The 25,263-nt window shown below is 61.9% G+C and overlaps 1 protein-coding gene across 1 annotated transcript; it reads right to left on the bottom strand.

Annotated features, from left to right (window-relative positions):
- Positions 1-176: 176 nt before the first annotated feature.
- Positions 177-25,217, bottom strand: RRP8 (ribosomal RNA processing 8). The gene is given in 27 exon segments (XM_086630637.1): positions 177-269; positions 875-928; positions 9,441-9,775; positions 9,778-9,915; positions 10,095-10,281; positions 10,468-10,486; positions 10,669-10,732; positions 10,735-10,898; positions 11,184-11,331; positions 11,334-11,364; positions 11,864-11,977; positions 13,486-13,610; positions 13,761-13,857; positions 13,859-13,909; positions 14,011-14,145; positions 14,637-14,744; positions 14,747-14,780; positions 15,195-15,231; positions 15,234-15,276; positions 16,621-16,926; positions 20,019-20,189; positions 23,384-23,480; positions 23,605-23,711; positions 24,053-24,182; positions 24,259-24,703; positions 24,824-25,027; positions 25,115-25,217. Coding segments are annotated over 27 exon segments (3,540 nt in total).
- Positions 25,218-25,263: the final 46 nt, after the last annotated feature.

Raw genomic sequence — 25,263 nt, 5'->3', positions numbered from 1 at the left:
CCAACTCGCCGAGGGCGCACTCTGCCCCGTCGTGCAGGTCGTTAGTGAATGACGTTGTCCAGTGTTGAGCAGTGCCGGCCCCGGCATCGAGCCCCGGTGACTCCCGTAGTGACGGGTCTCCAGGTGGGCTCTGTGCCACTGAGGCAGCGCTCTGAGTCCAGCCACGCGGCCGGATTTCAGTGCACCCCGCTGGCCGCTGGCCTGACCCGTCCCTCGTTGGCTCGCCTGTGAGGGAACGGCGTCCCAAGGGTGGACGCGATGGCCACAAACTGAAATCCGGGAAATTCCACGGTGGTCACGCGCTGGCGCAGAGTGCCCGGTGGGGCTGTGGTGCCTCTGTCCCTGGAGACGGTCAGCACCCGCCTGGACAGGGTCCTGTGCGACCGGCGCTGGCTGGCCCCACTTGAGCCGGGGTGGGACTGGGTGGGACTGGGTGATCGCCAGAGGGCCCAGCCAACCACAGCCGTTCCGCGGGTCTGTGAAATAAAAACGCTTCCCTGACGGAGGTGGGAGCTGGGTTACTGACAGGTCTGGGAATGTCATTATGGAAGGGACGCGTCACCTGCGGGCATGGCTGCTGCTGGGAGGGGACACGGCCCCATCACACGTGTCAGTGTGTCCGTCACCGGCCCGTGGAGATCAGCGAACGTTCGCCGCCTCCTTCCTCTCCGCAGCTTCCGGAGCACAGTCTGACTTCTGGAATTGCTTTCTCGCCTCACGGGAGGTGCCCGGTGCTTGCAGAGCTGTCTGTGCAGGAGCACGCCCTGAGCTCCTGGTGCAGCACTGCCTGTTCGGGCACTGCTGGGCAGCGCAGGGCACGGCACGTCCTGGCGTCGGCTGGCCCCGAGCGCTCATGGGCACGAGGTGGGCTCACACGAAAGCGGCACATGTGCTTCCAGTGCAGCGAGTGGGGTTTGTGTCGCAGCGACTGGAAACACGACGCGGAAACAAAAGAGCATAAACGTCACGTGTGTGTGATGTCGCGCTCCTTCCAGCCACGATTGAGTCAACCCTGGTGGCTTTTCTGAATTCCCAGTGACCCAGTATTGGTTTAACTTATCTCTTACCACACCAGCACGGTGCCCATCTCCTGCCGATCCCGTGCACCAACGGCTGCTCCTGCCGTCTGTGCCCTGTGCCCAGTGCCAGCACAGCCCGCGGCTGCTTCGTGCCGTAGCACGGCTCCGAGGGGGTCGGGCTTGGGAGAAACTGCTGGGATGACTTGGTGTGAGAAGAAATGGCTCTGGCAAACAGAGGGAACTCAGGCCGCTCTCCTTTTGTTTATCGTCCCTGTCAAACTTCATAAACTCCAGAGACCAGATGCTGCTCCTGGCACGGTGCGTGGTCTGCCCTTGGCTTCACCGGGGAGGGGAGGGCACCTCCGCGGTGCGGTCCCTTTGGGGTGCAGGTACTGTGGGTCTCCCATCCGACACCTGTCCCAGGTGCTGGACATTGAAGCCCACTGATGGCTTACCACAGAACAGCCACCCCTCTGGTATTTTTCCAGGCCCTCTCTTGCCCGTACGTCCTGCTGCCAGCTTACGGCCCCAACCGGCATTGGGAGCTTTCTTCCCTCTTCTGCAGCTGGACGTGCACCCCATTCCTCAGATCCTTCCTCGAGGCATCGCCTCTGCTCCCTGGCAGGATCCTGCCCCATCCACGCCATGCCCCAGCCTGGCTGCTGCCCCGGTGCCGCCCTCAGCTCCTCTCCCGAACTGTGGGACTGTGGCTCTCATGTCCAGCCTCGGCTCCGCAGCCCAGCGCAGCAGCCCCTCGCCTGGCTCCCAGACAGCGGCCAGGGACGTGAGCGGGCAGTGGGCAGCGGGCAGTGGGCAACACGCAGTGGGCAGTGATGGGGCTGCACAGGTGCCCTGAAGGGAGGGCGAGGGCAGCCCAGCCAGCTACGGGGCCACAGGGACCATGTCCTTGAGCAGAGCCCTGGTGGGCTCCCGTGACCACATTTGCTTCCAAACACCACAGTTTTGACTCCAGTGTTTCCTTGGGAAGCTCCTTACTGCACGGGGCTCTGAGAAAGGCAAAAATTGGGAGAATGGATGACATTATCCTTCCTGCTTCTCCCTGGAGCTTTCAGCAGCTCCGAGGAAGAGGGCTCTGCCGTCCCCCTCCAGCAAAGTCCTCTGCTAGCCCGGACCTTTGCCTTGGGACAGGAGTGAGGAGCAGCACGCAGTCACTCGAGAACGGCTTCCAGGTGCCATAGCTACAGGCCCTGGAGCAGAAGCCCCTGACTGGTGCCGGCAGTGGACAGGGCAGGAATACAAACCCTATCCAAAGTCCAGCTGGTGCTCGCTCCCCGCCTGGCGCAGGGGTGACCACGGGGATGCAGAAACGCCTGGTCCGGCTGGCCTCGGCAGGCAGGAGTCCGGCAACCGGGGGCCACACTGGCACAGGGTGCCTGGCACTACATCTTCCCTGCTTCGGCAAGGTCCCACGGCGAAGGCTGCCGAGGAGCCATGGGCACCTGGAGAGAGGGGCAGGTCCTTTGCTGGGAAGTCACCAAGTAAAGAACAGGACTGGAGGAGAAGGGTCGTTCTCCCTTCCCTGTGGAAGGAGGTTGCCAGGGGAGTGCCATGGAGACCCCGTGGGGCGACTGCTGCCCAGCCTGTGCAGGGATGATCCATGGATGATCTGGCACAGTGGCGGAGAGCGGGGAGAAAGTCTGTTCCCAGCACCGAAACTAACGCAGCGAATGAGGCTCTGAGGAGCTGCAGCAGGACTGGGTGATACGGGGGCGGGATGAGCTCAGCGTACAAAGGGAAGGGGGCACCCGCTTCCCGTTCTGCGTGTGGCACCGTGAGTTCTGAGCTGACCACTGCCCCTCAGGAGTCGGGTCTCCAGGGGACAATTGCTCAGGGGTGGTCAGAAAGCAAATCACGTGCTGGGAAAGGAGAAAAGGCAACAGTGGAGGACAAAGCAGAACATCCTTATGGTCCCTTCTCAAACTGGAGAAGGTCCAGAGAGCGGCAGCAAGGGTGGCCAAAGGGCTGGAGGGAGCGAGCGGGCTGTGAGGCCGTGCATCCTTGCTGGGAGAAGCTGCTCACTCCATTCCTGTACTGGATCCTGCTGTGACCGACAGCGGATCCCGGGGTGGGGGCAGCAGTTGCTCACAGTCTGTCTCGGAATACGGCTTTAGCAAACTGCTTTGTGCAAAGCAAGTCATTTAGGGCTCCTGATTTCCAAGAAGTGTTATGTTCGAGCAAACACTTCAAATCCCTCTAAATTTCTTATCCTTCCCTGCTTGCCAAGAACCACAGCTTCACAGTGGAAGAAACTGAAAAAAAATCCCACAAGATCCTTCTTCCTGAAAAATTTCCTCCTGGTTAAGTGCCACGTGGGCTTTCCTCAGCTGTGGGAAATGCACCTTTTTGCAGTCACTGGCTGCGCTCGTCCTCTGCTCGCCAGCGTAGCGGGCGCTGGCCACGCAGCCGCCTGGCTGGCGGGTGGTCTCGCTCAAAGGTTTGTCCGCAGCATCTTTTGTGCTAAAATTTATGGATTAAACTGTTCCAGGCGCTCCAGTGGCGATTCACTCTGGGCTACCCGGTGGCTCCAGCGTCCATCTCTCACATGGAGTCCTTCGTTACGAGACAGCTTTTCTCCGACGTGTCACTAGCCGACGTTTGCAGCAGACACCCGGTTCTCCTCCTTGGAGAGCGCCGTCCCGAGACACCGCCGACACAAGCGTGGCGCTGAGCTGTCGGCGCTGGTGTCTTCCATAGCAGTTACGTTACTTTCCTCACACCACGCATTTATTTTAATCCGTGTTGTTGCTCCTGATCAGATTACGGACAGAAAGCCCTGGCAGGGCTGGCTGCGTGCGTACGCAGGTGAGTGTGATGTCACGCACTGGGATTGATGCGAGAATCCTTGCTGTAACCTGGCAGCGAGAGAGGAAAAAGCCTCAGGATATCTGTCATCTTTACAGGCCCCCAGGCTGGCAGGGAGCAGAGCTTCAGACGCCAGAAATTCCTCTTCCAGAGGGCTGCTCGTTTGCCTCCACGCAGAGGAACTGCGGTCAGGGTGGCTGGTCGGTGTTGCTATTGTCCTGGTTGCTCTTCTCCTCTGCTGCCTCAGCTCCCGCAGTTGGAGCCTGATGGGATCACAGAATGGTTTGGGCTGGAAGGGACCTGAAAGAGCATCTGGTTCCAACCCCTAGAACTGAATCCATCTCAACCCCTAGCTCTCAGTCCATTCTCTGCCCAGCCTGTACTTGTGCTTGGGATTGCCCTGACTCACGTGCAGGACCTTGCACTTGGCCTTATTGAACTTCATGAGGTTCTCACAGGCCCACCTCTCCAGCCTGTCCAGGTCCCTCTGGATGGCATCCCTTCCCTCCAGCGTGTCCACACCACCACACAACTTGGTGTCATCTGCAAACATGCTGAGGGTGCACTCGATCCCACTGTCCATGTCACTGACAAAGATGTTAAATAGCACTGGTCCCAGTACTGACCCCTGAGGAACACCACTCATCACTGGCCTCCACTTTGACATTGAACTATTGACTGCAACTCTTTGAGTGCAACCATCCAGCCAATTCCTTATCCACCAAGTGGTCCATCCGTCAAATCCATGTCTCTCCAGTTTAGAGACAAGGATGTGTGTGGGACAGTATCAAATGCTTTGGATAAGTCCAGGTAGATGACGTCAGTTGCTCTTCTGCCATCCACCAATACTGTAACCCCATCATAGAAGGCCACCAATTCAGCAGGCACGGTTTGCCATTAGTGGAGCCATGTGAAGCCTCCTCAGACTGTGGTGCTTCCCACCGGAGCCAAGCTGGGTCTCCCATGCTACCCCCACTGGCGGCACAGCTGGTGTCACGGACACTGCCCATGGCATCATGCTGGGCAGCCCCACTGCCAAGACATCACTACGAGGAGCTCAGCAGTGTTGGATCTGACTCCCAGTGTGCCCCAGTGCAGAATGAGCTCTGGCACGTTACGTCGCAGCCAGGGCCCTGCACAGCTGTTGCACTGGTCCTCCTGTCCCTGCTCGTTGCTCTGCCCAGTGCTACACGTCTCACTCCACTTTTCCCAGAGGGTAAAACCTTTCAGAGCCTCATGTACTGGCTGTTGTGTTATGGGAGGTGTTTCCCTGTCAGGACAGAAGTGTATAAGATCAGGATGATCACACAAACAGTGTCACTTACAGCTTTATGGACCGTTCATCATGTGGACAATCAGGTGTTCTTCCAGGGGTTGCTGAAGAGGGTTCCCAATTGCTTCCATAAATGACAAAAAGAGGAGCTGGAGCTGTTGCAGAGGTCTCTGACAAACTCCTCTGCTGGGAGGAGCTTTCTCCACTGGGAAAGTTGAGTTTTGCCCATAAACAACGTCACAAAAAATGCAACCAAGAGCAATGGCATCTGCTGCGGCTTTCAAGAAGACAGCGTATGTGCAGGGTGAGAACTAAGATTCTTGAACTCAATTCCTTCATCACTGATGCTTTGCAGCTGTCTCTGAAAAGGCAAAACGATCCAGAACAGTTTACAGTAGGGGCCCTGGTGATTTATATTGTTTCTTGGAAATAATTTATCCTAGAGGCAAGCGGGCAGATTTGTTTGGGCAATCGCTGCCAAGTTGCTTACTGTACCGGGGTGAGGGCAGGGCAGGGCACGGCCGCCGGTGACACGTCTTTGTGCACTGCAGCCTGCACAACTGCTTGAGGCTCCGTGCAGCTGATCGGTGCAACAGGAGCTCAGGGCACAAGCGGACCCTCGCGGCACAGCTGGTGATGGCTTATTACGGCGATTCTCAACTCACGACGCACCCAGCGCTGCCAGGGCTCCTCCTGCTGCGCAGACCGGCGGGTTTCCTGCGAGGCTTTCTGTGCCGCGTCTTTCCTGTCCTCCAGACCACACCACGTCTCATATCCTCCATTTTTTTGGCTCAGCAGAGCTTATGGTAGCTGGTCACTCTTTTTGTGCTGGGTTTCACCTGGAAGATACTTCCCACGCACACCAGACTGCGAGGTCCCCCCTCTCATTCCCTCTCTGGGAAGCAAAGAGGGCATGTGGCAATCGGTGGGATGCTGAGCGCCAGCCAAGCAGCGCAGTGTGCCTGTCTGAGAGCAGACCGCTGTTTTGCATACACGTGTAAAGCTGTGACGGGTACAGCTGAGGCCAGGTCTCCCTGCTGAAGCTCCAGCAGCTCCCTCCTTGCCACAGCCCCACCTGCCCCTGCTGCCTGTGGCGCTGCCCGTGTACGTAGTGCCGGGCTGTGGCACTGCCGGCGCCCGCTTTGTACCAGATGAAGGTTCTGGACCTTCCTTGGATCTGTTTGTGCTCCTTCGCTGCGTATCTGCGGACGAACGCTACTGACTGCAGTATTTTCATAGATTTCATAGATTTTCTAGGTTGGAAAAGACCTTAGAGATCATCCAGTCCAACCGTCCCTAATCCCCATTAAACCATATCGCTAAGTAGATCATCCACCCTTTTCTTAAACACATCCAGGGATGGGGACTCAGCCACCTCCCTGGGCAGCCTATTCCAGTGGCTGACAACCCTTTCAGAGAAGAAATACTTCCCAACATCCAACCTGAATCTCCCCTGACTAAGCTTATACCCATTTCCTCTTGTTCTATCACCCATCACTGATGTAAAGAGCCCTTCCCCTACCTCCCCACCATCCCTTCTCAAGTATTTATAGGCCGTAATCAGGTCCCCCCTCAGCCTCCTCTTCTCCAGGCTAAACAGCCCCAACTCCCTCAGCCGCTCCCCATAAGTTTTATTTTCCAGCCCCTTGACCAGTTTAGGTCGCCCTTCTCTGGACCCGCTCCAGGAGCTCAATATCTCTCTTAAGCGAGGGCCCAAACTGGGCACAATATTCCAGGTGCGGCCTCACCAGTAGCCGAGTACAGGGCAGGATCACTTCCCTGCTCCTGCTGGTCACACTCATTCTTGACACACGCCAGTATCCCATTAGCCTTTTGGCCACCTGGGCACACTGCTGGCTCATATCAAGTCGACAGTCAACCAACACCCCCAGGTCCTTCTCCCGCCAGGCAGCTCTCCCAGCCACTCTTCCCCGAGCCTATAGCGATGCTTGGGGTTTTTATACCCCAAGTGAAGGACTCTGCACTTGGCCTTATTAAAGCTCATGCCATTGGCCTCAGCCCAACGATCCAGTCTGTTCAAATCCCTCTGAAGGGCCTCCCTACCCTCGAGCAGATCGACACAGCCTCCCAGCTTGGTGTCGTCCGCAAACTTACTGAGGGTGCATTCAATCCCCTCATCCAGGTCATTGATAAAGATGTTAAACAGAACTGGACCCAGCACTGAGCCCTGGGGAACCCCAATGCGTTTTACTGCACCAACGTCAGTCATGCCATGCACTACACTCTTCTCCCTTTGCATTATATTGTCTTTAAAAAGTGGGCATGCCCTTCGCGCTGAAGCACTTGTTCTGTACCAGGTGCTTTTTGCAGCCACCACCTTCTCCCCACGGCCCAGAAGAGCCTCTTTGGGTCCCGCTGCAGCCGTGTGTGACGGCACAGACACGCCACGCGCACGGTTTACACCTTCGCGGTGGTTTTACAGACGCTCTGCACTTTTTGAGGGGGACAGCCATCACCTTCCCTGCCCATGCTGAGGAACACAGCACAGGCAAGAGCTTTATCTGCCTGGCTTTCAGACTGAGAGCCTTAACGGATAACAGCAGTATCCCCAGGAAAACGTCTTTGCGTATTACTCCGGGAATTCTCCGAGGCCGTTCTAGGGCAGTGGCCTGCCAGGAGGACAAACACTTTGAGCCGTTGCCGCAGTGGGTGGGGGACCATCATGGGCCGCTGGTGCCACAGTCCCCCTGGGCCATGGCACAGCCCACCCCCGCGCACCTTCCCTGCCCTCAGGAGAGGCAGGACAACAGCCCGTGCCCCACAGCACCCAGTACCGACATCCTCTTCTGCCGATGCCCCGGACTGAGCGGCGCTCCGCTCGCACACCCACAGCCAGGTGCTTGTGCCAGCACAGGCGGCAGGGCACAGGGTGCCCCGGTGCTAGCAACCGTCACACGCTGGCCATCGGTGAGCCCCGAGCACTTGGCAGCAGCACTGCTGCCCCGGCCCCAGCCCACACCTGCCGCAGGCTGCCCTGGCACAGCCTCTCGGCTGCTCTCCCACCTTCGCCATCGCTCAGTATTGCACGTGGCACGGGCTGTACCTTCAGGCACTGGGAAGAGCGAGCCCAGGATATGCAAACCAGTTGGCTGACGACAGTCCTTCCTCCTTCAGAGTCCGTTCTTTACGGAGGCTGTTTCTGTGATGGAGACCCAGCAGCTGCGCGGAGCCTGGCCCAGCAGTGCCCGGACACCGCAGCCCGGCTCCTCTCTGCATCTGGGAGCCTCCCCAGACCTCTCTGGGGCTGCCTCTGGGACAGTGCGTGTGCCTGGGAAAGGCCCGCTGGAAAACGCAGCGCTCTGGCACAGTGAGCCGTCCTCCCCACTGGAGGAGCGCTGAAGTCTCCTGGCTCCACTGCTCCAAGGGGAAGGGTCCTTGGCTGTCTGCAGGACGGCCTCGAGGAGGGGGAGGGCTACCAGCCACCCCACTGCTCTGTGCCCCTGTCGGCTCTGCAGCAAGGAGCACAGACGCCTGCCACGGCTGCGGCTCAGCTGTTCCCCGCAGGGCCACGGATCCCAGGGAATCAGCTGGGAAGGCTGGTGTGCCCCTACCTGGGTGCAATGGCAGGGCAGCCCGTGCTGCCTTCCCCCTCTGCCTTCCAGCACCTGTGCACCTCCCGCTGGCACCGCTCTGCGGGTGCCCGGCAGGTCACAAGGCCAGGCCAGCAGGCAGTGCCACCCTCCCCACCATGGATGTACCTCCTGCTGCAGCAGAGCTGGGCAGGCTCATCTCCCTGTGGTCTGCTTCCAGGTGCTGCCCAGCTGGTTGCTACCAGCTGCACCAATCTCTGACCTCGCCCAGCCCTGCCTGCTTCCCTCTTGCTGGACCAGAGCAGCACAGAAGGAAAAAACCCCATGTCTGCTCACAGTACTGCTCCCCTCGGTGTAATATCAGGGCTACATCTCCTGGGACAGCGCCGTGCGCCTACACGCCCGGCTAGCCATCAGGCTGTGGTTCTGCCCTGCAAGAGCTCCCCAACGCTGAGTGCTCAGCGCCTCACGCATGTTGCCAGACCTGATACTGTGCCCAAAATAAAGAAGCTGGAGTCCACAGCCCATGGGAGTCCAGGCCAGGAGGGCACTCCACCAGACAGGGGCTTGTGCATGCAGGAAGAGAGGTCTCCAAGGCCAGCGACTCTAAGGGAAGCCTGTACCCTCCCTGCTTCTGCCCGGAATCAGATGGGACGGGCTGTAGCCACCGACTGCTCCCTGAAGAGACAAGCTCCAGGGAGGAAGGGCGCAGGGAACCGCAGGGGTGGAGAAGAAGGCCGAGGTACAGAAATAAATCGATATATTAGTGTGTACAAAACATGCTGCTTCCTCTGTACAGTGCCCCAGCCGGGCGCGGGCTCCCCACGGGGAGTTCACACATATATAAATAAGGCCCAGACAGCTCCAAACACTATTTACAGCCCGCGGCGGGCGAGCGCCTGCTCTGGGGCCAGCCCCACCAAGACCAGCTGCTACGCCCAGCCCGCGGGATCTTCCGTCCCAGCCTGGGCTGGCCAGGTTCATTTCAGGGTCCACATCAAAGTCCAGCACCAGCAGCTTGGTCTCCTCCGTGCCGTTGCGGCTGCCCACCGCGCACACGAGCTTGGTGTTGGAGGCGCGGATGCGCCACACCACTCCCCCACTGCCCCACTCTCCAGTGCAACCAGTTTGCGCACAAACTCGCCCGTCTTGAGGTCCCAGAGCTTGACCGTACCATCGTCTGAGCTGGTCACCACGAACTTGGAGCTGAACTGTAGGCAGGTGACGGCGCTCTGGTGCTTGCTGGGCCCTGGAAGCAGAGGGTATCCGTTAGTCCTCCTGCGCTGACACCTCCAGCCCGGGCTCTTGGGGAGCAGCCGCTGCTGGGAAATACCTGCCCCACCTCCGCCACACCTGGCAGCCAGGAGCAACACGACCCCCTCTCCAACAGCCCTCGTGCCAGGAGCCGCTCCACCCTCCCGCACTCACCCTGCAGCGTTTGCAGGCACTGGCCCGTCTTGATGTCCCAGATCTTGACTGTGGAGTCGGCATTGCCAGACACAAGGATGTTGTCACGTAACTCCATGCCACTAGTGAGCGACTGGTGCCCCATGAGGGTGTGCAGGCAGTTTCCACTCTCTACGTCCCACACTCGAATCGACGTGTCCAGAGAACCCTCACGATGTGGTCCCATCAAACTGTCCCGGAGAGACACAGATCAGCACGGCCTGCCCAGGAAGGGGGGCAGTATCCTGGCAGTCTGGCGTCAGAGACTGGGGCACGGCAGATTAAGCGACTGCTGGCGTACCCTCTGGCTGATCAGGGTGCACGTGTGCCTGGCAGCCTCTTCCCTCCAACAGACAGACACGGTGTGTGTTCCCACAGCGCACGTGTGTGGGCATCGGGGCAGAGGGGCGGAGAGAGCCCGACCCGCAGGGAACAGACACGGCCTGTGTGTCCCTGCAGCATGTGCTTGGGGCGGGGAGGCAGCCTCTTACTCGCAGAAACGGGCACGACTCGCGTCGCTGCAGCACATGAGCGAGGGGGAAGGGGCAGGCAGGGTCCTACCTGCAGGGAGTAGACGCGGTTCGTGTGTCCCTGCAGCGTGTGAGTGCAGCTCTCGCTCTCGGGTCCCACACCTTCACCGTGTAGTCGTACGCACCGCTCACCACCTTGTGCCCGTCGTACTGCACGCAGCGCACGGCAGCCACGTGCCCCATCAGCACGTGCAGGCACTGCCCCGTCTCGATGTCCCAGAGGCGCAGAGTGGCGTCCCGTGAGCCACTGACAACCCTGCGGGCAAGGGTGCGCTTGGAGCTGACGGTGCCGGCTCTGGATCTCGCCCAGCGGAGATAACCCTGGATACACGAGCCTCCCCGAGGGGCAGCCCCAGCTTATCCCCCCACCGGGATACCTCTTCCCCCTTTCAGCTACGGATCAGTCCAAGCCCTCACCACCTCTGCGCTTTCACCTGCCCTATATCCCACGCCACAGACTGGCCCAGGCCCGATTTGTCTACACCTTCACCTGCCCCAGTGAGTTCCAGAGGCCAGTTCCAGAACACCGTCGCAGCCGTACCTGTTCCCGTGCAAGTGCATGCAGCGCACCGTGGACGTGTGCCCATACAGCGTGTGCACGCACTCGCCCGAGTCCGCGTTCCACACTTTGAGCGTCCGGTCCGTGGAGCCGCTAATGACAATGCTGTCCCTCATCTGGGAGGACCACACCCCCCTGTGTGGCCAACCAGTGTCTGCACACACTGCAAAGAAGATGTGAGATGCTGGTGTGGGGAAGGCTGAACACCACAGCTAAAAGGAAAAGCAAAGTGTAGGACTTCTCCGGGCGAGGGACTGGTGAGGCTCTTCGGGCCAATGATCCATCTCCCTGCAGACTCAGGCCCCCACCACAGAGCCCCCTCTGTGATAATGATCACTTGCCATTCTAAATCCAGCCAAGTTTCTTGCCCTCCCTAGATCGCCAGGAGGGTGGTCCACACTTCCTGACTCTGGCCACTCTTGCTTGTTTGTTACCACACCAACACCTTGTAGCTTGAGACAGCTCTTCCCACTGCTCCTGCAGTCACGGGACCTATGGAATCCTCTCCCCAGCTACACTTGCCCAGAGACAAGACAAACCCACCTAAAAGGCTACCATGCCTCTCACCCCGCCACCCATTCCTGCAGCAACGCGGAGGACCAGCACAGCTCTCCACGTGCCAGCAGAGCAGCCCTGCGACGCGACCATGGACAACAGCTCACCTCCCCGGTGACAGCCGACCACACTTTGAGCGTGTTGTCATCCGAGCCACTGACGATCCGGTTGCCACAGAACTGCAGGCAGGTGATGACGTGGTCATCGTGTCCCTTCAGCACCTGCGCAGAGAACGACACGAGTAAGGAGCGAGGAGAGGGCAGCTCGCAGCCCCGGAGCCTGCGGAACCTCGTGCCTCCAAAGCGGCCTTTGAGAGCGGTGGGGAAGTAAGTGCTGAGGGGAGGAAGAACAGAGGGGTCCTGGTGACGCCTGCCACCTCCCTGCTGCGCCTCTGTGGGGTGGCAGCTACAGCAGGAGCCTGGGGGGGCATTTGGCGGCTACTGCTGGGGGACAGTGGGCTACCAGGGGGCTCCAAACACGGATGGACCCTTATGGGCTATTAAGGCCATGCAAGCTGTCGAGGTCAGAGCTGACGTTCTGTCCTAGACCAAGAACTGGTGGCCATCAGCCAGAGCACGTTTAGGGCCACCAGCTGCGCTTCCACGCGGTGGGAAGGCAGGCAGAGCACAACAGCCGTGCACCAGCTGCCACCTCCCCAACACGGTGATGTGCGACAGGGGCAGCAAAGGTGTGGTGACAACCGAGCAACATCTTCAGGTGGGCAAGATCAGGCAGGACCTCAGGGAACGAGGAGGCACATCAGACAAGACCTGGCCAAGGCACAGGGAGGGGCCAGCACGAGAGCGAGCAGCAGCCTGGTGTGAAAACAAGCCGAGAGCCACTCTTTGCACGGAACGTAGTTAACTTCCCCGCAGCCAGGGAAAGGCACAAGGCAGATGTCCCTGTGGGCAGAGTCCCCGCAGGCAGTGCCCCAGACAGCTCTGCTCACGGAGGGGGCACAGACCAGGGTGTTGGGGGGCTCAGGAACTGGTGACAGTTTGCTGCTTCGGGTGCAGTCCCTGCAGCGATGGCACCGCACAGAGCACTGCTGCTCGCCCGGGGTGCTGCCAGGGCAGGGGCTTGGAGAAAGGCCTGGGAGGTGGAGAGCAGCAGGATGAGACTGCTGCCTGAGAGACTGAGGGGAGGGGTGGCTGGGGCTCTGCTCTCCCTGCCTCCTGGGCAGGGGCGGGCAGGGACCTTGGCAGGGAGAGAAGACCCAAGTGTTCCGGAACCTCGTACCAGGGCCCAAGGCCTGGCTGAGCCCCAGAAAGGGCTGCACCTCTCCCTGCATGCCAGGGTTGGCTACAGCCCTGCCACAGGTGCCCAGAGAAGGGGTGAAGGGATGGAAAGCCCCTTCTTCTGGGGTCCAGGGCAACCCTTTTTCTGCTGGCAGAAGTGCAGCCCTGTACCGCCCACTGCGGCAATCCCCGGGATCAGCTGTGCCGTGGATCTGCTCTGTGCAGGCAGGACAGGAGGTGCAGGAAGCTGGCAGGACCTACAGCTTCCAGGACCTTTAAATTCAAATATTTCCAGGTGAACGCCTCTGGCCTGTGCCTTCTGAAGACAGGCTGGACTCCTGAATCTTTCCTGAGACACTTTTTAAAATTCTTAGTGTAGTCCTCATCCTATCGGTCATGGATATTTCTCTGCTACTTCCTTTCCGTACCAGCTTCTCACATGTCAAAGCTCTAGGGTCTGGTTCTCAGCAAGGACTTGTGAAGGCACCCACCTTGGGGGCTTTCAGCTCCCCGCTGCGCCAGTTCATGTCGATTTTGTGCTGCCGCATGAAGGCAAATTTCCAGGGGCTGTACATGAAGCCAGGGCTCAGCAGGCGCCGCTTCCGCAGTTCAAGGGCTCTTCAATGCCTGTAGGAGGAAAACACAGCGGGATGCCTCACAGTGTACAGCTGGTCCATGCCCTCAGCCTACCAGGGAGCTGAGATGATGCGCATCCGTGGGAGCTGTGGGCTGCCCCTCTGCAGATCCCAGCCACAACGCGACACACGCGGTATGGAGGAGGGGTCTTTACCTTCTTCGCGGCATTTCTCTCTCCAGAGCAGGTTATCTTCAGCCAAGACCCTCCAGTAGCGACAGGTCTGGGCAAGCACGGAGCAGGTCACGAGGCTCCAGGAATGAGAGGACATAGAGTGCCAGCTGCAGGAGAGGAAGCCGAGTCCACAAGGGCACAGTGGGCTCCCGTGGCTCACAACTGGTGCCCCAGCACCAGGGCCAGCCTGTCCCTCGCCTCAACTCACCTCCTTGGGCAGCAGGGAAATGAAGTCTCTCTGGAACTGGGGTTCAATGACCTGCATCATGTACTTGATCTGGGAGGGCTCGCAGCGATCGATGAGCTCATCCAGAGCAAGCAGCTTCTCTGGGCCACTCCACCGCTGAGGACAGAGACATCAGCCACGACGCCTGCACCGATGGCAGCCCCTCACAGGCTCCCCTGTGGCCTGACAGTGCCTATCCCCCACCCCAAGCCTGGCAGAGACACCAACCAGCCCAGCGAGACAGTCTGGCTGGGCTTCTGGAGCAGGCCAGGGCTCTGCACCGAGATCCCAAGGCAGAGAGGAGCCGCAGAGACAGGGCTGCGAGCTCCATGAGTCGCGTACGATGGACACAGGAGCCGTGTGACAGCCGACAAAGCAACAGCACTCCAGGACGAAGAGGAGCAAGAAGGGGCTAACACCACTTCTGTGCTCCTTTACCTGAGGCAAAAGCTCACGAAAAATCCACCGTGGGACCCAAACCCCTGCCTGTGGGAGGGCTTCATGCAGACAGACTCCCCAGGGCTTGGCTCCCCTCCCTCCTGCCCGCCGATCCCAAAGCTGCTCCGTCCCCGCCGGGGCGAGCCCTTTGGCAGAGGTCCCGAGCCTACCTGGAAGGTGCGGAGCCAGTCCTGCAGCTCGGGAGGAGGGGCGACCGAGGGATGCGGCGCCTGCCGTGCCGGGCCTGCTTTGGCGTTGCGCAGGTCCCCAAAGGTGGTGGTGGGACTGGCGTGCAGGGACCCAGCGTCCTGGACCTGCAGCGGGGAGAGACCAAAGCAAAGGCGAGACATGTCAAGGCTGCTCTGCGCCACACCGTGCCAACAGTCCTCAGAACAGAGGTCCCCAAAACCCACCAGCTATGGGGCTCCCCACAAGCCAGACCCCTTCCCCATCACTTCCACCAGACCACTGCTGCACGTGCAGCCCCTTACCCAGCCTGCCCTACAGGACAGCATCACGGATGGGCTGAGGCTGGACGCACCTCTGGAGGTCGACTGGTCCAACCCCCTGCTCAAGCAGGACCACCCACATGGCATTTGTATTGGCCTGAGGATGGAGACTCCGTAATCTTAGCAGACAACCTAGATGACTGCGGGATGGGACTGGCAGAAGGTCTTCTCCCACCCCCAGGTCAACTTGTTGCTCAGCACGCAGAGCTCTCATCGTACCTGCTGTACTCCGAGCCCTTGCACAGCTTTTGCCCGGGGAGAGGGCCCTGCCATCCAGGCCGTTCTCTGACTTGCGCTTCATCTGCAAGGAGAGGGCAAGTTAAAGCAGGCTGGAGCGGAGCCCTCCGCACACGCTCTGGGTCACTGGTTTTCCATCCAAAGCGGCAGACCAGCAGACCCAGCCTAGCAAGGCTTCCAGGCCCAGACACGTGCTGGGGACCTGCAGGAGAAGGTGGAGACCACCTGAGCTCTGGAGCTGGCAGAAGAGTTAACTTCTGTCAGAGAAACAGAACTCCGTCCTTCAAGGGGAGTATCAGACCTGGCCAGGAACGTCAGCGAAACTGCTGCGCACGGACCAAAACGGCGGCTGAGAAAACCAACTGGTTGGTACACCTGCTCGGCGCTTCCCTGGGCACAGTCCCACACGGAGCAGGCAGCCCCTGCAGCCGGTACAGGGGTCCCGGCACGCAGGGGTCCTGGCACGCAGGGGTCCTGGCACGCAGGGGTTCCTGGCACGCAGGGTCCTGGCACTGGGCCCCAGAGCTGCTCAGCACGCCCCGCTACGCGTGGTGGCTACAGGGAGAGCTGTGCCGGGACGCGGGGAGAGCTGAGCCGGACACGTGATGCCCACGGGGAGAGCTGTGCCGGGACGCGTGGCAGACCATACCCTGACGTGGCTGCATCGAAGGGAATCTACATCCTACCTCTGCACAAGAGGCGCGGAGTTAACAGGAAACGTGGGGAGAGCGGGGTGGCTCCCGTCTGGTAGGCACTGGAAGGTGAACAGGGGGCTCCCCAAACCCCAACAGGGTAACCGACCCGGGCACCAGCTGCAGCCCTGTGCTCACGGCTGGCCAGGGCTTCTCACCACAATGCCCACACCCTGCAGAAAGCTCCCCGAGGCCTTTGCTCGACCCCACCAGCAGACCCCTGCTGCCCCAGTTCAGGCTCTGCACGACGTGGGGAGCCCAGCGCAGAGCAGGGCGGCTCCACTGGGGACGGGCATGGCGGGGGCTACCAGCAGCACCCGTGCAGACTGGGACAGCACCTCCTTCCCCCAGCCCTAACAGCCAGGCAGGCCAACCACCGCCAAGGATGATCTGCACCATGGAGCTCCCAGCTCTGCCAGCACCCAGCTGACAGCCTGAGTCCCCCGGCTGGTCCACAGCACCCTGGCGTGTCCCGGGGGTCTGCAGCAGCAGCGACAGCCACACACACACGTCATGCAGCAGGAGCTTGAAGTGCCATGGCAGCCCGTGGCTCACTCTGGCACCACTGCCACGGCAAGGAGTGGGTGCCCGCAGGCTCTGAGGCCACCGGCAACCAGAAGCAGGACCACAGGCAACGTGCCAGTGTCAGCTCCTGCGGGGGGGCCACCAGCCACACGGGCAGCCCGGCTCCTAGGGGCAAAGCCCAGCAGGGTTACCTTGGGCCGCACGTGACGGAGGAGGCCACCATCCTCTGTCCGCTGCAGGTAGTCTATCCAGCGCTCTCCAATGGTGTAATAGAAGTAGACGTTGCTGCCATCTTCCCCTTCCTCACTGCAGCAGCTTCCCTCTTCCTCGTCCTCTTCTTCCTCCTCCTCCTCCTGCTCCCTGCAGACTGTGGAGGTGACTGGCTCCTGCACCCCTCTCCCATTGGAGCCATCAGCCTCCTGTCCTGGCCCTGCGCTCCCTTTGCCAGGGCGCTCTGGCTCCCAGGGGCCCGACACGTCCTCCTCCGCAGCCACCACCTGCAATACAGGGAGAGGCAGGGTCAGGTCTGCCTGCGGCAGCTCGGTGCCCCAGCTCTCAGGGTGCCCCGGGCTGGGGGACACGCTGCGGAGCTGAGGGGGCTGCCAGTCAGAGCACCGGCCCAAGGAACACGGGGGCTTCCCTCCGCAGGACGCAAGGGGGGTGATGTGCCAAGCAGAGCCGAAGGCAGGAAGAGGGGAGCGGACTACTGAGCCAAGGTGCTCTCTGGGGTCACGGGGCAGCGACGGCCAAGCACCTCTGGAGACTTCCCAGCCCTACAGGGAAGCGCAGCTGCAACGGGACCAAATTACACGCCAGCCCGCAACTCTGTGGCCGAGCACAAAACGCCAACGCTGCCGGCGCATCACTGGCACTGAAGACCACCAAACCCGCCAGCGCCAGCTCCGCCTCTGTGCCACGAGCCTGCCCGCAGCCGGGAACAGCCCTCGGCCCTTCGTCTGCCAACGCAGGGAGCAGAGCTGCTGCATGGGCGGGCTGCCGCGGCTGGGCACGACCCTGGCATCAGAAAGGAGGTGCACGCTGCGTCTCGGCCTTCGGCACGGTGCGGAGGTTCCTGCGCCCTCCAGCAAGCCTGACCAGGAGCAACGATTACTCGAGAGGTCGTGAGTGGCACATGTCCCCAGATGCCACCTGCAACCCTTCTGTCCCCAGAGAAAGCAGCACTGTGAACAACACCACAACAAAAAAAAAACACACAAAAAAGCAGAAGCGTTCGGTAATCAGTGGGAGGAGGCAGAACAACTCTTCGTGTCGCATGTGGAACGAGGAACTGTTCTCCAGTAAAACACCTCAATCCGCAGCCCAGGATAACCTGCACCTGGGAGTCCCACAGAGTGGAACAAGCAGACCACTGGCCCACAGCAGTTATTTCTGGTAACTCTTCGAGTACAGGAGAAATTGCAAAGACCAAGTGAGCGTGAGTTGTACCAAAAGTGAGAAAAGCAGGAGAAAACTGGGTCTTTCCAGAGCCCAACGTCTGGCAAAGGGGGGCTGGTGCAGGATTCAACCAGCAGCAGAGAAACGACAGGGACGTGCCAGGTACCAGCTGATGAGACTTCATAAAAATAGGTCTTTTCAAGTACAGTTGAGTTTATTCCTTGAAGGGTTACATTTGGTTAAAAAGCAATGACACAAATCACGTCGCTGAGGTTTCCTTATACACTTCTGAGTGCCCGACCAGGGCTCTGCTCGAACCACCGGCACTCCACAGGCTCCCAAGGGCTCTTGGATGAGACGGCTCAGGTCAAGGAGCCCGTGAACACATCTCAAAAGGTTCCTGTCGCTGGGAAACTGCGCATTTCCTGCTGATGGAGTTAGCGCAGATGCATAAGGCGGGGGGTGTGGAAAACCACAGCTGTCAATATTCTTTTTATTCATAAATGGAACTAGATAAAATCTTTCCTGATGACATTTTAAGACCGACACTGGGGTAGGTAACAAGGACAGAACAGTCGCACGGAGCGATCCACATCGCGTGTTAACGCTGGGCTCACCCAAATTAAACGCGTTTCAACACACCCAGGGGCAATGTTCTCCCTGCAGCCAGGGAGAGCAGGGCCCACCGGGCACCAGGGACTGCACCTCCTGGAACGCAGCAGCTGAAAAGCACTGAGGGGTTCAGGCTCTGAAATCTGAACAGGAAGAAGAGGAGCAGAGAAGCAGCACTACCCCCTGCGCTGCCCTACACACTCCAGTCCTGCAATGCCCAATCCACATTTTTAAACAGAATGCCTAAAACCCGAAGACATTGCGCAATCTCCTCCCCGAAACAATTCAAAGACTGGAGAAGATATCTGCTAGGAGAAGAAAAGAAATGGAGAGGTGATTTGGTTGCGACACAAACATTCACCTGGAGAAGTTAAAATCCTGCTGCTTTAAAAGGGCCCCTACCCACGGCAACACTCAGCGCAGTCGGGCTGGGGTTATTCACACGAGAAACGAGGCGTCGGCGCGCACGCGCTCAAGTGTCCAGCCCTGCACAGACTCCTGAGGTCGCAGGCAGATACCAGCTCTTCCCACCACCCACTCAGACTGGAGCCTGTCTGGCAGGTGGGCTTGGAACAGGGTCGGGCTCTTGGGCCAGACGAGAAGGCACGACACAGCAGCCCCATCCCGACACACCTCTCCAGGAGGGAGCACTGAATCCAGGCTTCTCAAGGGCTTCCCCGCACCTACAACTGCGGGTCACATCTCGGGCTCAGGTGGTAACAATCCTCGGGGCCATGCGCCTGGGGCAGCCGCCGCCATCTCCAGGCAGTAAGACACCTCCCAGAACCATCCTCCCCTGTCTGCGCAGCACGCTCGAGAGCCTGGCAGCGCGGAGCTGCTCTTCGGCCAGCGAGCTTCCTCAGCCCCACAGACAGCGCCGCAGGATGATGCACTCCTGAAGGAGTCCCCGGAGCCCAGCTGGGAGTGTGCCAGCCAGGCAGGCAGCGCGCTGGCCACTGCTCTCTGCAGAGAAGGCAGATGACAGGGTAGAGAGCTTGGCAGGAGACACAGACTCTGGCCTCCTCAGCGGTCGGTCCAGGGGAAGAATCTCTCTCCACACCCAGCTCTGGCCTCCAGCAATGAACAATTAGTGGAACGTCACAAGTGTCTGCAGGAACCCCATAGATGGTTAGCTGCTCCGGGGCGGGGGAGGCAGCAGGAAGCCATGAGCATCCTCTGGGCTCAGAGCATTGTTTCTATCAGGGACTTTGGGGCAGATGGATCACGGCAGCCAGAGCAGCTCCCAGCAAGGCTCTGCGCTCAAGGAGACCACTGCAACCTCTGGCAGGACACCGCAAAGCCAGCTGGCCCTGGAGTCTCCCAGCCGCCCTGTCAGGACGCTCCTCGAAGCACGCTGCCACCTTAGAGGGGGGCTGCAGACAGACCACCAGGCTGCTGCAAAGGGCGCAGCATTCCTTGGGTATCCCTGTTCCAGTGCCCAAAGCAGGTATGTCTCCTCCTCATAAACCTCCTCATCCCTCTACCAGCTACCACCTCTCCCAGTGCGAGATACCCCTCCCCAGTTCCTGCACTGCTGGAGGGCGGATCGCCTCCGCAGCAGAGGAACCCTACCTTTTCCTACCTGAGGCACGGGAGCTTTACTGTCCCCCTGCAGACCAGGGCTCACCCTCGCAGCTTCCTCACTGCTTGGCCTCCTCCTGCAAGTCATCCGCTGACTGTTCAGCTCCAAGATGCGTGTGGTGATGCCTTTGACATGCAGAAGATCGTCGAGCGAGTTGAAGCCCTTCAGTTCCTGTGAGAAGGGAAGTGAGATTTGATACGGAGCTGAGAAACCCAGGGAGCGGCCTCAAAGCAGGACTGAGCTGGCTCACGTCCTCCTCAGACAGGCTCTCTCTCCTGGCTGGTCCAGACCTACCAGCCTGCATCTCACTCACAACCACCAGCTTCCTCGAGCCCTTCAGGGGAAGGAGGGTTGGAGCACCACAGTGGGACGATACCTTTGTACTGGAAGCCCTCGCTGCTGCTCCCATCCAAGGTGAGGGAGGCCTTCCACCCAGAACAGCCCTTCCTACATAATCCCTCCCACTTCTACAAAAACCTTCCCTGTCCTGAGCAACAACTGCCATGCCTGCAAGGAACAGGCAACAGCACTAGAGCTGCTAGGAATGCAGGGAGCAGCAGCCCAAAAGCAAAAGCTGAAAGCTCAGAAAGGGGAATTGTGCCTTCCAGCTCGCTAGTACCAGGACTGAGGATGTCAGTCTCCCTTGTCCGCAGCTCCAGGTAATGGGAGCAGCACCCACATCCTGCCAGGCACACGCAGACACACAGTTATGTGTGTGCAAGGCACCCGCCATCCTGCAAAACACCAGCTCAAGTACTGCCCAGCCCTGCGCTTGGAACCACGCGTCACCTCCCACCCCGTAGACTCCGAGCAACCTCTGCCACAAACCCCAAGGACCTAAACCCAACAGGGACGGCCTGGCTGCTCCCAGGGGGGCAGGATCCCAGGGCGGGAAGCATCCACCCTTTCCGGCTAACACAGACATTGGGGCCAAGATAAGGCTCTGATCATCCTTTCAAATTCGTCATGGATATTTAAGGCACTTCTGCTGCTTCTCCCCTACAAAGAGTTTTACGCAAAAGCACAGCTCTAGTGATAAACCCCGTTTCTACAAATCTGTCCTCACCTGTTCTGACACCAGCAGCCCTTTTGTTTAAATGGCTCTCGCTCTTCCGCCTCACGGTGTTTACATTCCTGCTGGATTTATAGCCAGTGACCCTGCCTCTCTCAGCCTCCTCTTTCCCAGGCCAAAAAAAGCCAAGCTCTTCTAGTCCTGCCTTGTCAAGCCAGCCTCCCCTTTCCCTGGGCTCTCCTGCCTTGCTCCTCTGCCTGCTTCACAGATGTCGTATTCCAGCCATGATCTCACCGGTTCTTCACGGCAAAAAGATGGCACTAATCTTCCTATCTCTGCTAGGAGTGCCACGGCAGGCACCGCCTCAGATCACGCTCACCTTCTTCACGGCTGTGTCACACTGGCAGCTCAGTCATCCTGCGAGTGACTACCCCGCACAGGCTTTCCTCCCGCTCTGTCATTTCCAAATGACACGGTCAATCACAGGGGAGCGGCAGGGCTTCCAGCCGTCGTGACCGCACCGGACAGGCTTCTGCCCCTGCCCATTCCACCCAGGTACGCCTTGTTTTCCGCTCTTAGCGTGCAACGTCACCTGCCACCAGTCCCTGCGGCTCTGCCCCACATCCCAGCAACAAGGGAACTGCCGAACCGCGCTGGGCCGCCTGCAGCAGGGCAGAGCTCTCCCCACGGGGAGCGCGGACCCGGCCTGCGCCGGGCGGCACCCGTGCCAGGGCGGCGACTGCCCCGCGCTCCGTGAGCGCCTGCCGACCGCGGCACAGCGAGCTCTTTACGGGGGGGCAACGAAGGGCTCCCTCGGCCCGTCTCCCAGCGGCAGCCCGCGTCCCGGGGGGCGCGCACGGCCCGGGCACGGCCCCGCCCGCCCGCCCCGGGCACGGCCGCGGAAAGCGAAGGAACCCGTGCTGCTGTCGCAGCGTTCCCGCAGCCTGCCCGCCGCCCCGGCCCGCACGGCCCCCGCCCCGGGGCTCCCGGGCACGGCAGGTCAGCGGAGGCGGTCGGCTGCCCCGGGGCCGAGCCGCGCGGTCCGGGCCGTCCTCGGGCAGGGCTGCCCTGGCTCCGCTTCCCCGAGGCGCTCCGCTCCCTGCCCCGCTCCGCCGACCCCGCGGACCGCCGAGCGACGCGCCCCGCCGCCCCCGCCCCGGCCCGGCAGCAGCAGCACCGGCGGCGCCGGGCCGCCCCCGCCCGCACCTCTCTCTTCCGCACGATGCCGCGGGCGCGGCGCCGGCCGATGCCGCTGAGCGCGCCCTCGAGCTCGGCCACGCCGGCGCGGTTGATGTCCAGCTTCCCCCCGCCGGGGCCCGGGCCGCCCGGCCCCGACATCCCCCCGGCACCAAACGCCGCCGCCGCCGCGCAGGCCCCGCGCGCACTGCGCAGGCGCCGCCCCGCCCCGCCCATCGCCCCGCCCACAGAGAGCCGGAGCCGCGCGGAAACAGCCGCTTTATTGGGAACCGCCGGGGGGCGGGGCCGCGCGGGGGGCGGGGGTCACACCGCCCCCGCCCCGCCCCGCCCCGCCGTCAGCGGCGCTTGTAGAGGCAGGGCCGCAGGCGCAGGCCGGGCGCGGGCCGCCGCCGGGGCGGGCCCGTCTTGGCGAACTCCAGCAGGTGGAAGAAGGCGCTGGAGAGGTCCTGCGGCAGCGCGCCCTCAGCGCCCGCACCGCTGCGACCCCAAACCCCGCACCGCGTCCCTGCGGGGCCAGGGACCACCTCCCACGGACCCCACACCGCGTCCCTGGGTGCCCCGGGTGCCACCCCCACCCCAGACCCCAGAACCACAACCCCCATGGGCCCTGGGTTCTTTAAACCCCACCCCAGACCCCCCGTACTGTCCCAGGCCCCAGCACCACGACCCCCATGGGCCCTGGGTGCCAGCCCTACCCCAGACCCCAGCACCACAACCTCCTTGGCCCTGGGTTCTCTAAACCCCACCCCAGACCCCCCCATACTGTCCCAGACCCCAGCACCACGACCCCTGCCTGCCCCAGGTCCCTCTAAGCCCAGACATACCACAACCCTCACAGGCTCTGGGTCCCCCAGACCCCAACACCACAGTCCCCAGGTCCCTCCAACCTTCTGCCAGACCTCAGCATCACATCCCCCATGTGCCCCGAGTCCACCAAACCTCCTCCCAGATCCCAGCGCCACAGCCCCTGCATGCCCTTGGTCCCCCCCCACCTCCATATGCCATGCTCCCCGCTGGCACCAAGCTGGGCTGGGCTGCCCTGCCCTGCTGCCGGAGCAGGTGGTCATTGGCTGACAGGGACCACAGGCTCCTTCTCACGGCTCCCTGGTTCCCGTGGGCCCAGTGCACCCAGCATAGGGCACACCTGAGGACATACCTTGGAGATGCTTTTGAATCCCAGTTGAGCCATGGCATTCATGAATGCTCGCATGTCCTCGAAGCGGCTGGCCACCTCAGCCACCATCAGGGTACCCCTGCGAAACACCCCAACCCTTGGTCGCAGCTGTGCTGCAGGCACCTCCTGGGGCACAGCCCAGCGCCTCCAGGCTCGCCCCGATGCCTCCTGGCCCCCACTGCCTGGCACGCATGTCTGCCTACCCGGGCTTCAGCACGCGGTTGGCCTCTTCCAGGATCTCCTGCAGATTGGTGCCCATCAGCGCCAGGCAGAACACTGCAACGTCCACTGACTCGGCTGCCAAAGGCACCTGCCAACCGGGACGCCCGCCCCAGGAGGAGGAGGATGGCAGCAGTGCTGAGGCAGCCCTTCTGTGCCTCGCTGCTCCCTGGGCTCTTGGATTCAACTGAGCCTCTTCGCAAACGGAGGTGCCCCAGTTTTCCGAAGAGACGCGTGCTCCCTCTCACGCACGAGACCCTCACCCTTCCACTCTCTCGGGTCCCCCACAATCGCCACCCCAACCCACGCCCCTGCAATCTGCCAGGCGGCACACAGCCCACCCTGCCGCCACCCCGGCAGGCGCGGTGCACACGCCGCCGCGGCGCCGCCACCCCCCTGCAGAGCTGCCGCCCCTCGCCCCGGCCTCCCTACCTCGGCCATGTCGCAGACGGTGACCAGCGGGCTGAGGGGCACCAGGTCGAAGCAGTGAACCTTGTTCCTGACGCTGCTCGCAATCTTGCAGTCCCCACACCCGAAATCCGCCACCACCAGCGAGGCTGGCCTGGGGGCGGGCGGGGGCCGGGCTCAGAGGCAGCTCGGGCCCGGCTGCGCCGCTCCCCTCGGCTCTGCCCGCTCACCGCCGCCGCAGGTAGCGGATGATGCGATGCACGGGGTTCTCCGGCCAGCGCCCCACTTGCCGAGCGAAGCCACGGTGGTAGATCTCGAAGGCTTCGGGGTCGCTCTGGAAGAGCTGTGCCGCTTCGCGGCTGGTGGACGTGTAGAGCTGCTGGTTGATGTACCGGAACCGGGCGGCCAGGAGCCGCTCCTCCATCCGCGCTCTCAGGGCCGCCGACCGCCCCGACGGGGCCGCTTCCAGGCTGGGCAGCTCCGGGGCGCCCGGCCCCGCGCCCGCCGGCCCGCCCGCGCCTCGCTCCCCTCCGGGGTCCGCCTGGGGCTCGTCCTTCTGCCGCCGCTTCCTCCGCCGTTTGTACTGCCGCCCGCTCGGCCTCCGCGCTGGCTCCTCGGCCGCGGCCGCCGGCGCCCCAGGCTCCGCGCTCGGCCGGGGCGGCTCAGCCGACACGCCTGGGGGGCACCGGGAGGCAAATCAGGGCGGCGGCGGGCGGCGCCCGGCTCCCTGCCGGGGACCCCCAGCAGCCCCGCTCTGCCCCCGGCGCCGCCGCCAAGCGGGGCGGGCGGCGGTACCTCTGTCCGGGCGCTGCTGCGGCTCCCGCTTCGCCTGGGGCTTCCCCGGAGCCGGGCGGACGCCCCTCCGCCGCAGCCTGCCGCCCGGCTGCCTGCTTCCGCTTCCCGGGCCGCTTCCGCGCGGGTTCGCCATCTCGGCCGGACTCGGCCGCCCGGTCCCCCGGCAGCCGCCAGCGCCGCTTCCCCCGCCGCCGCCGCGGGGGCCTGCGGAGGGCGGGGGGCCGGTCACCTCCCCCCGCGCCCAGGGGCCGGGCCGGCCTGGCCCGGCCCGCCGCCGCCCCATGCGCGCACCTCTTACCGGCCGGCCCGGGCCCTCGGGGGCGCCACGGGGCCCCCGCCGAGCCCCCCGGGCGGGGCCCTCCACCCCGTCGTTCCACTCCTCCTCCGCGAACATGGCCCGGCAGCTGCAGAGCCTGCCCGGAACGGGAACGGCGACCGCC

The sequence above is a fragment of the Tauraco erythrolophus genome, unplaced genomic scaffold (genome assembly GCF_009769465.1).
Source record: "Tauraco erythrolophus isolate bTauEry1 unplaced genomic scaffold, bTauEry1.pri scaffold_45_arrow_ctg1, whole genome shotgun sequence".
Taxonomy (NCBI): domain Eukaryota; kingdom Metazoa; phylum Chordata; class Aves; order Musophagiformes; family Musophagidae; genus Tauraco; species Tauraco erythrolophus.
This window is presented reverse-complemented; position numbering and strand designations above follow the sequence as displayed.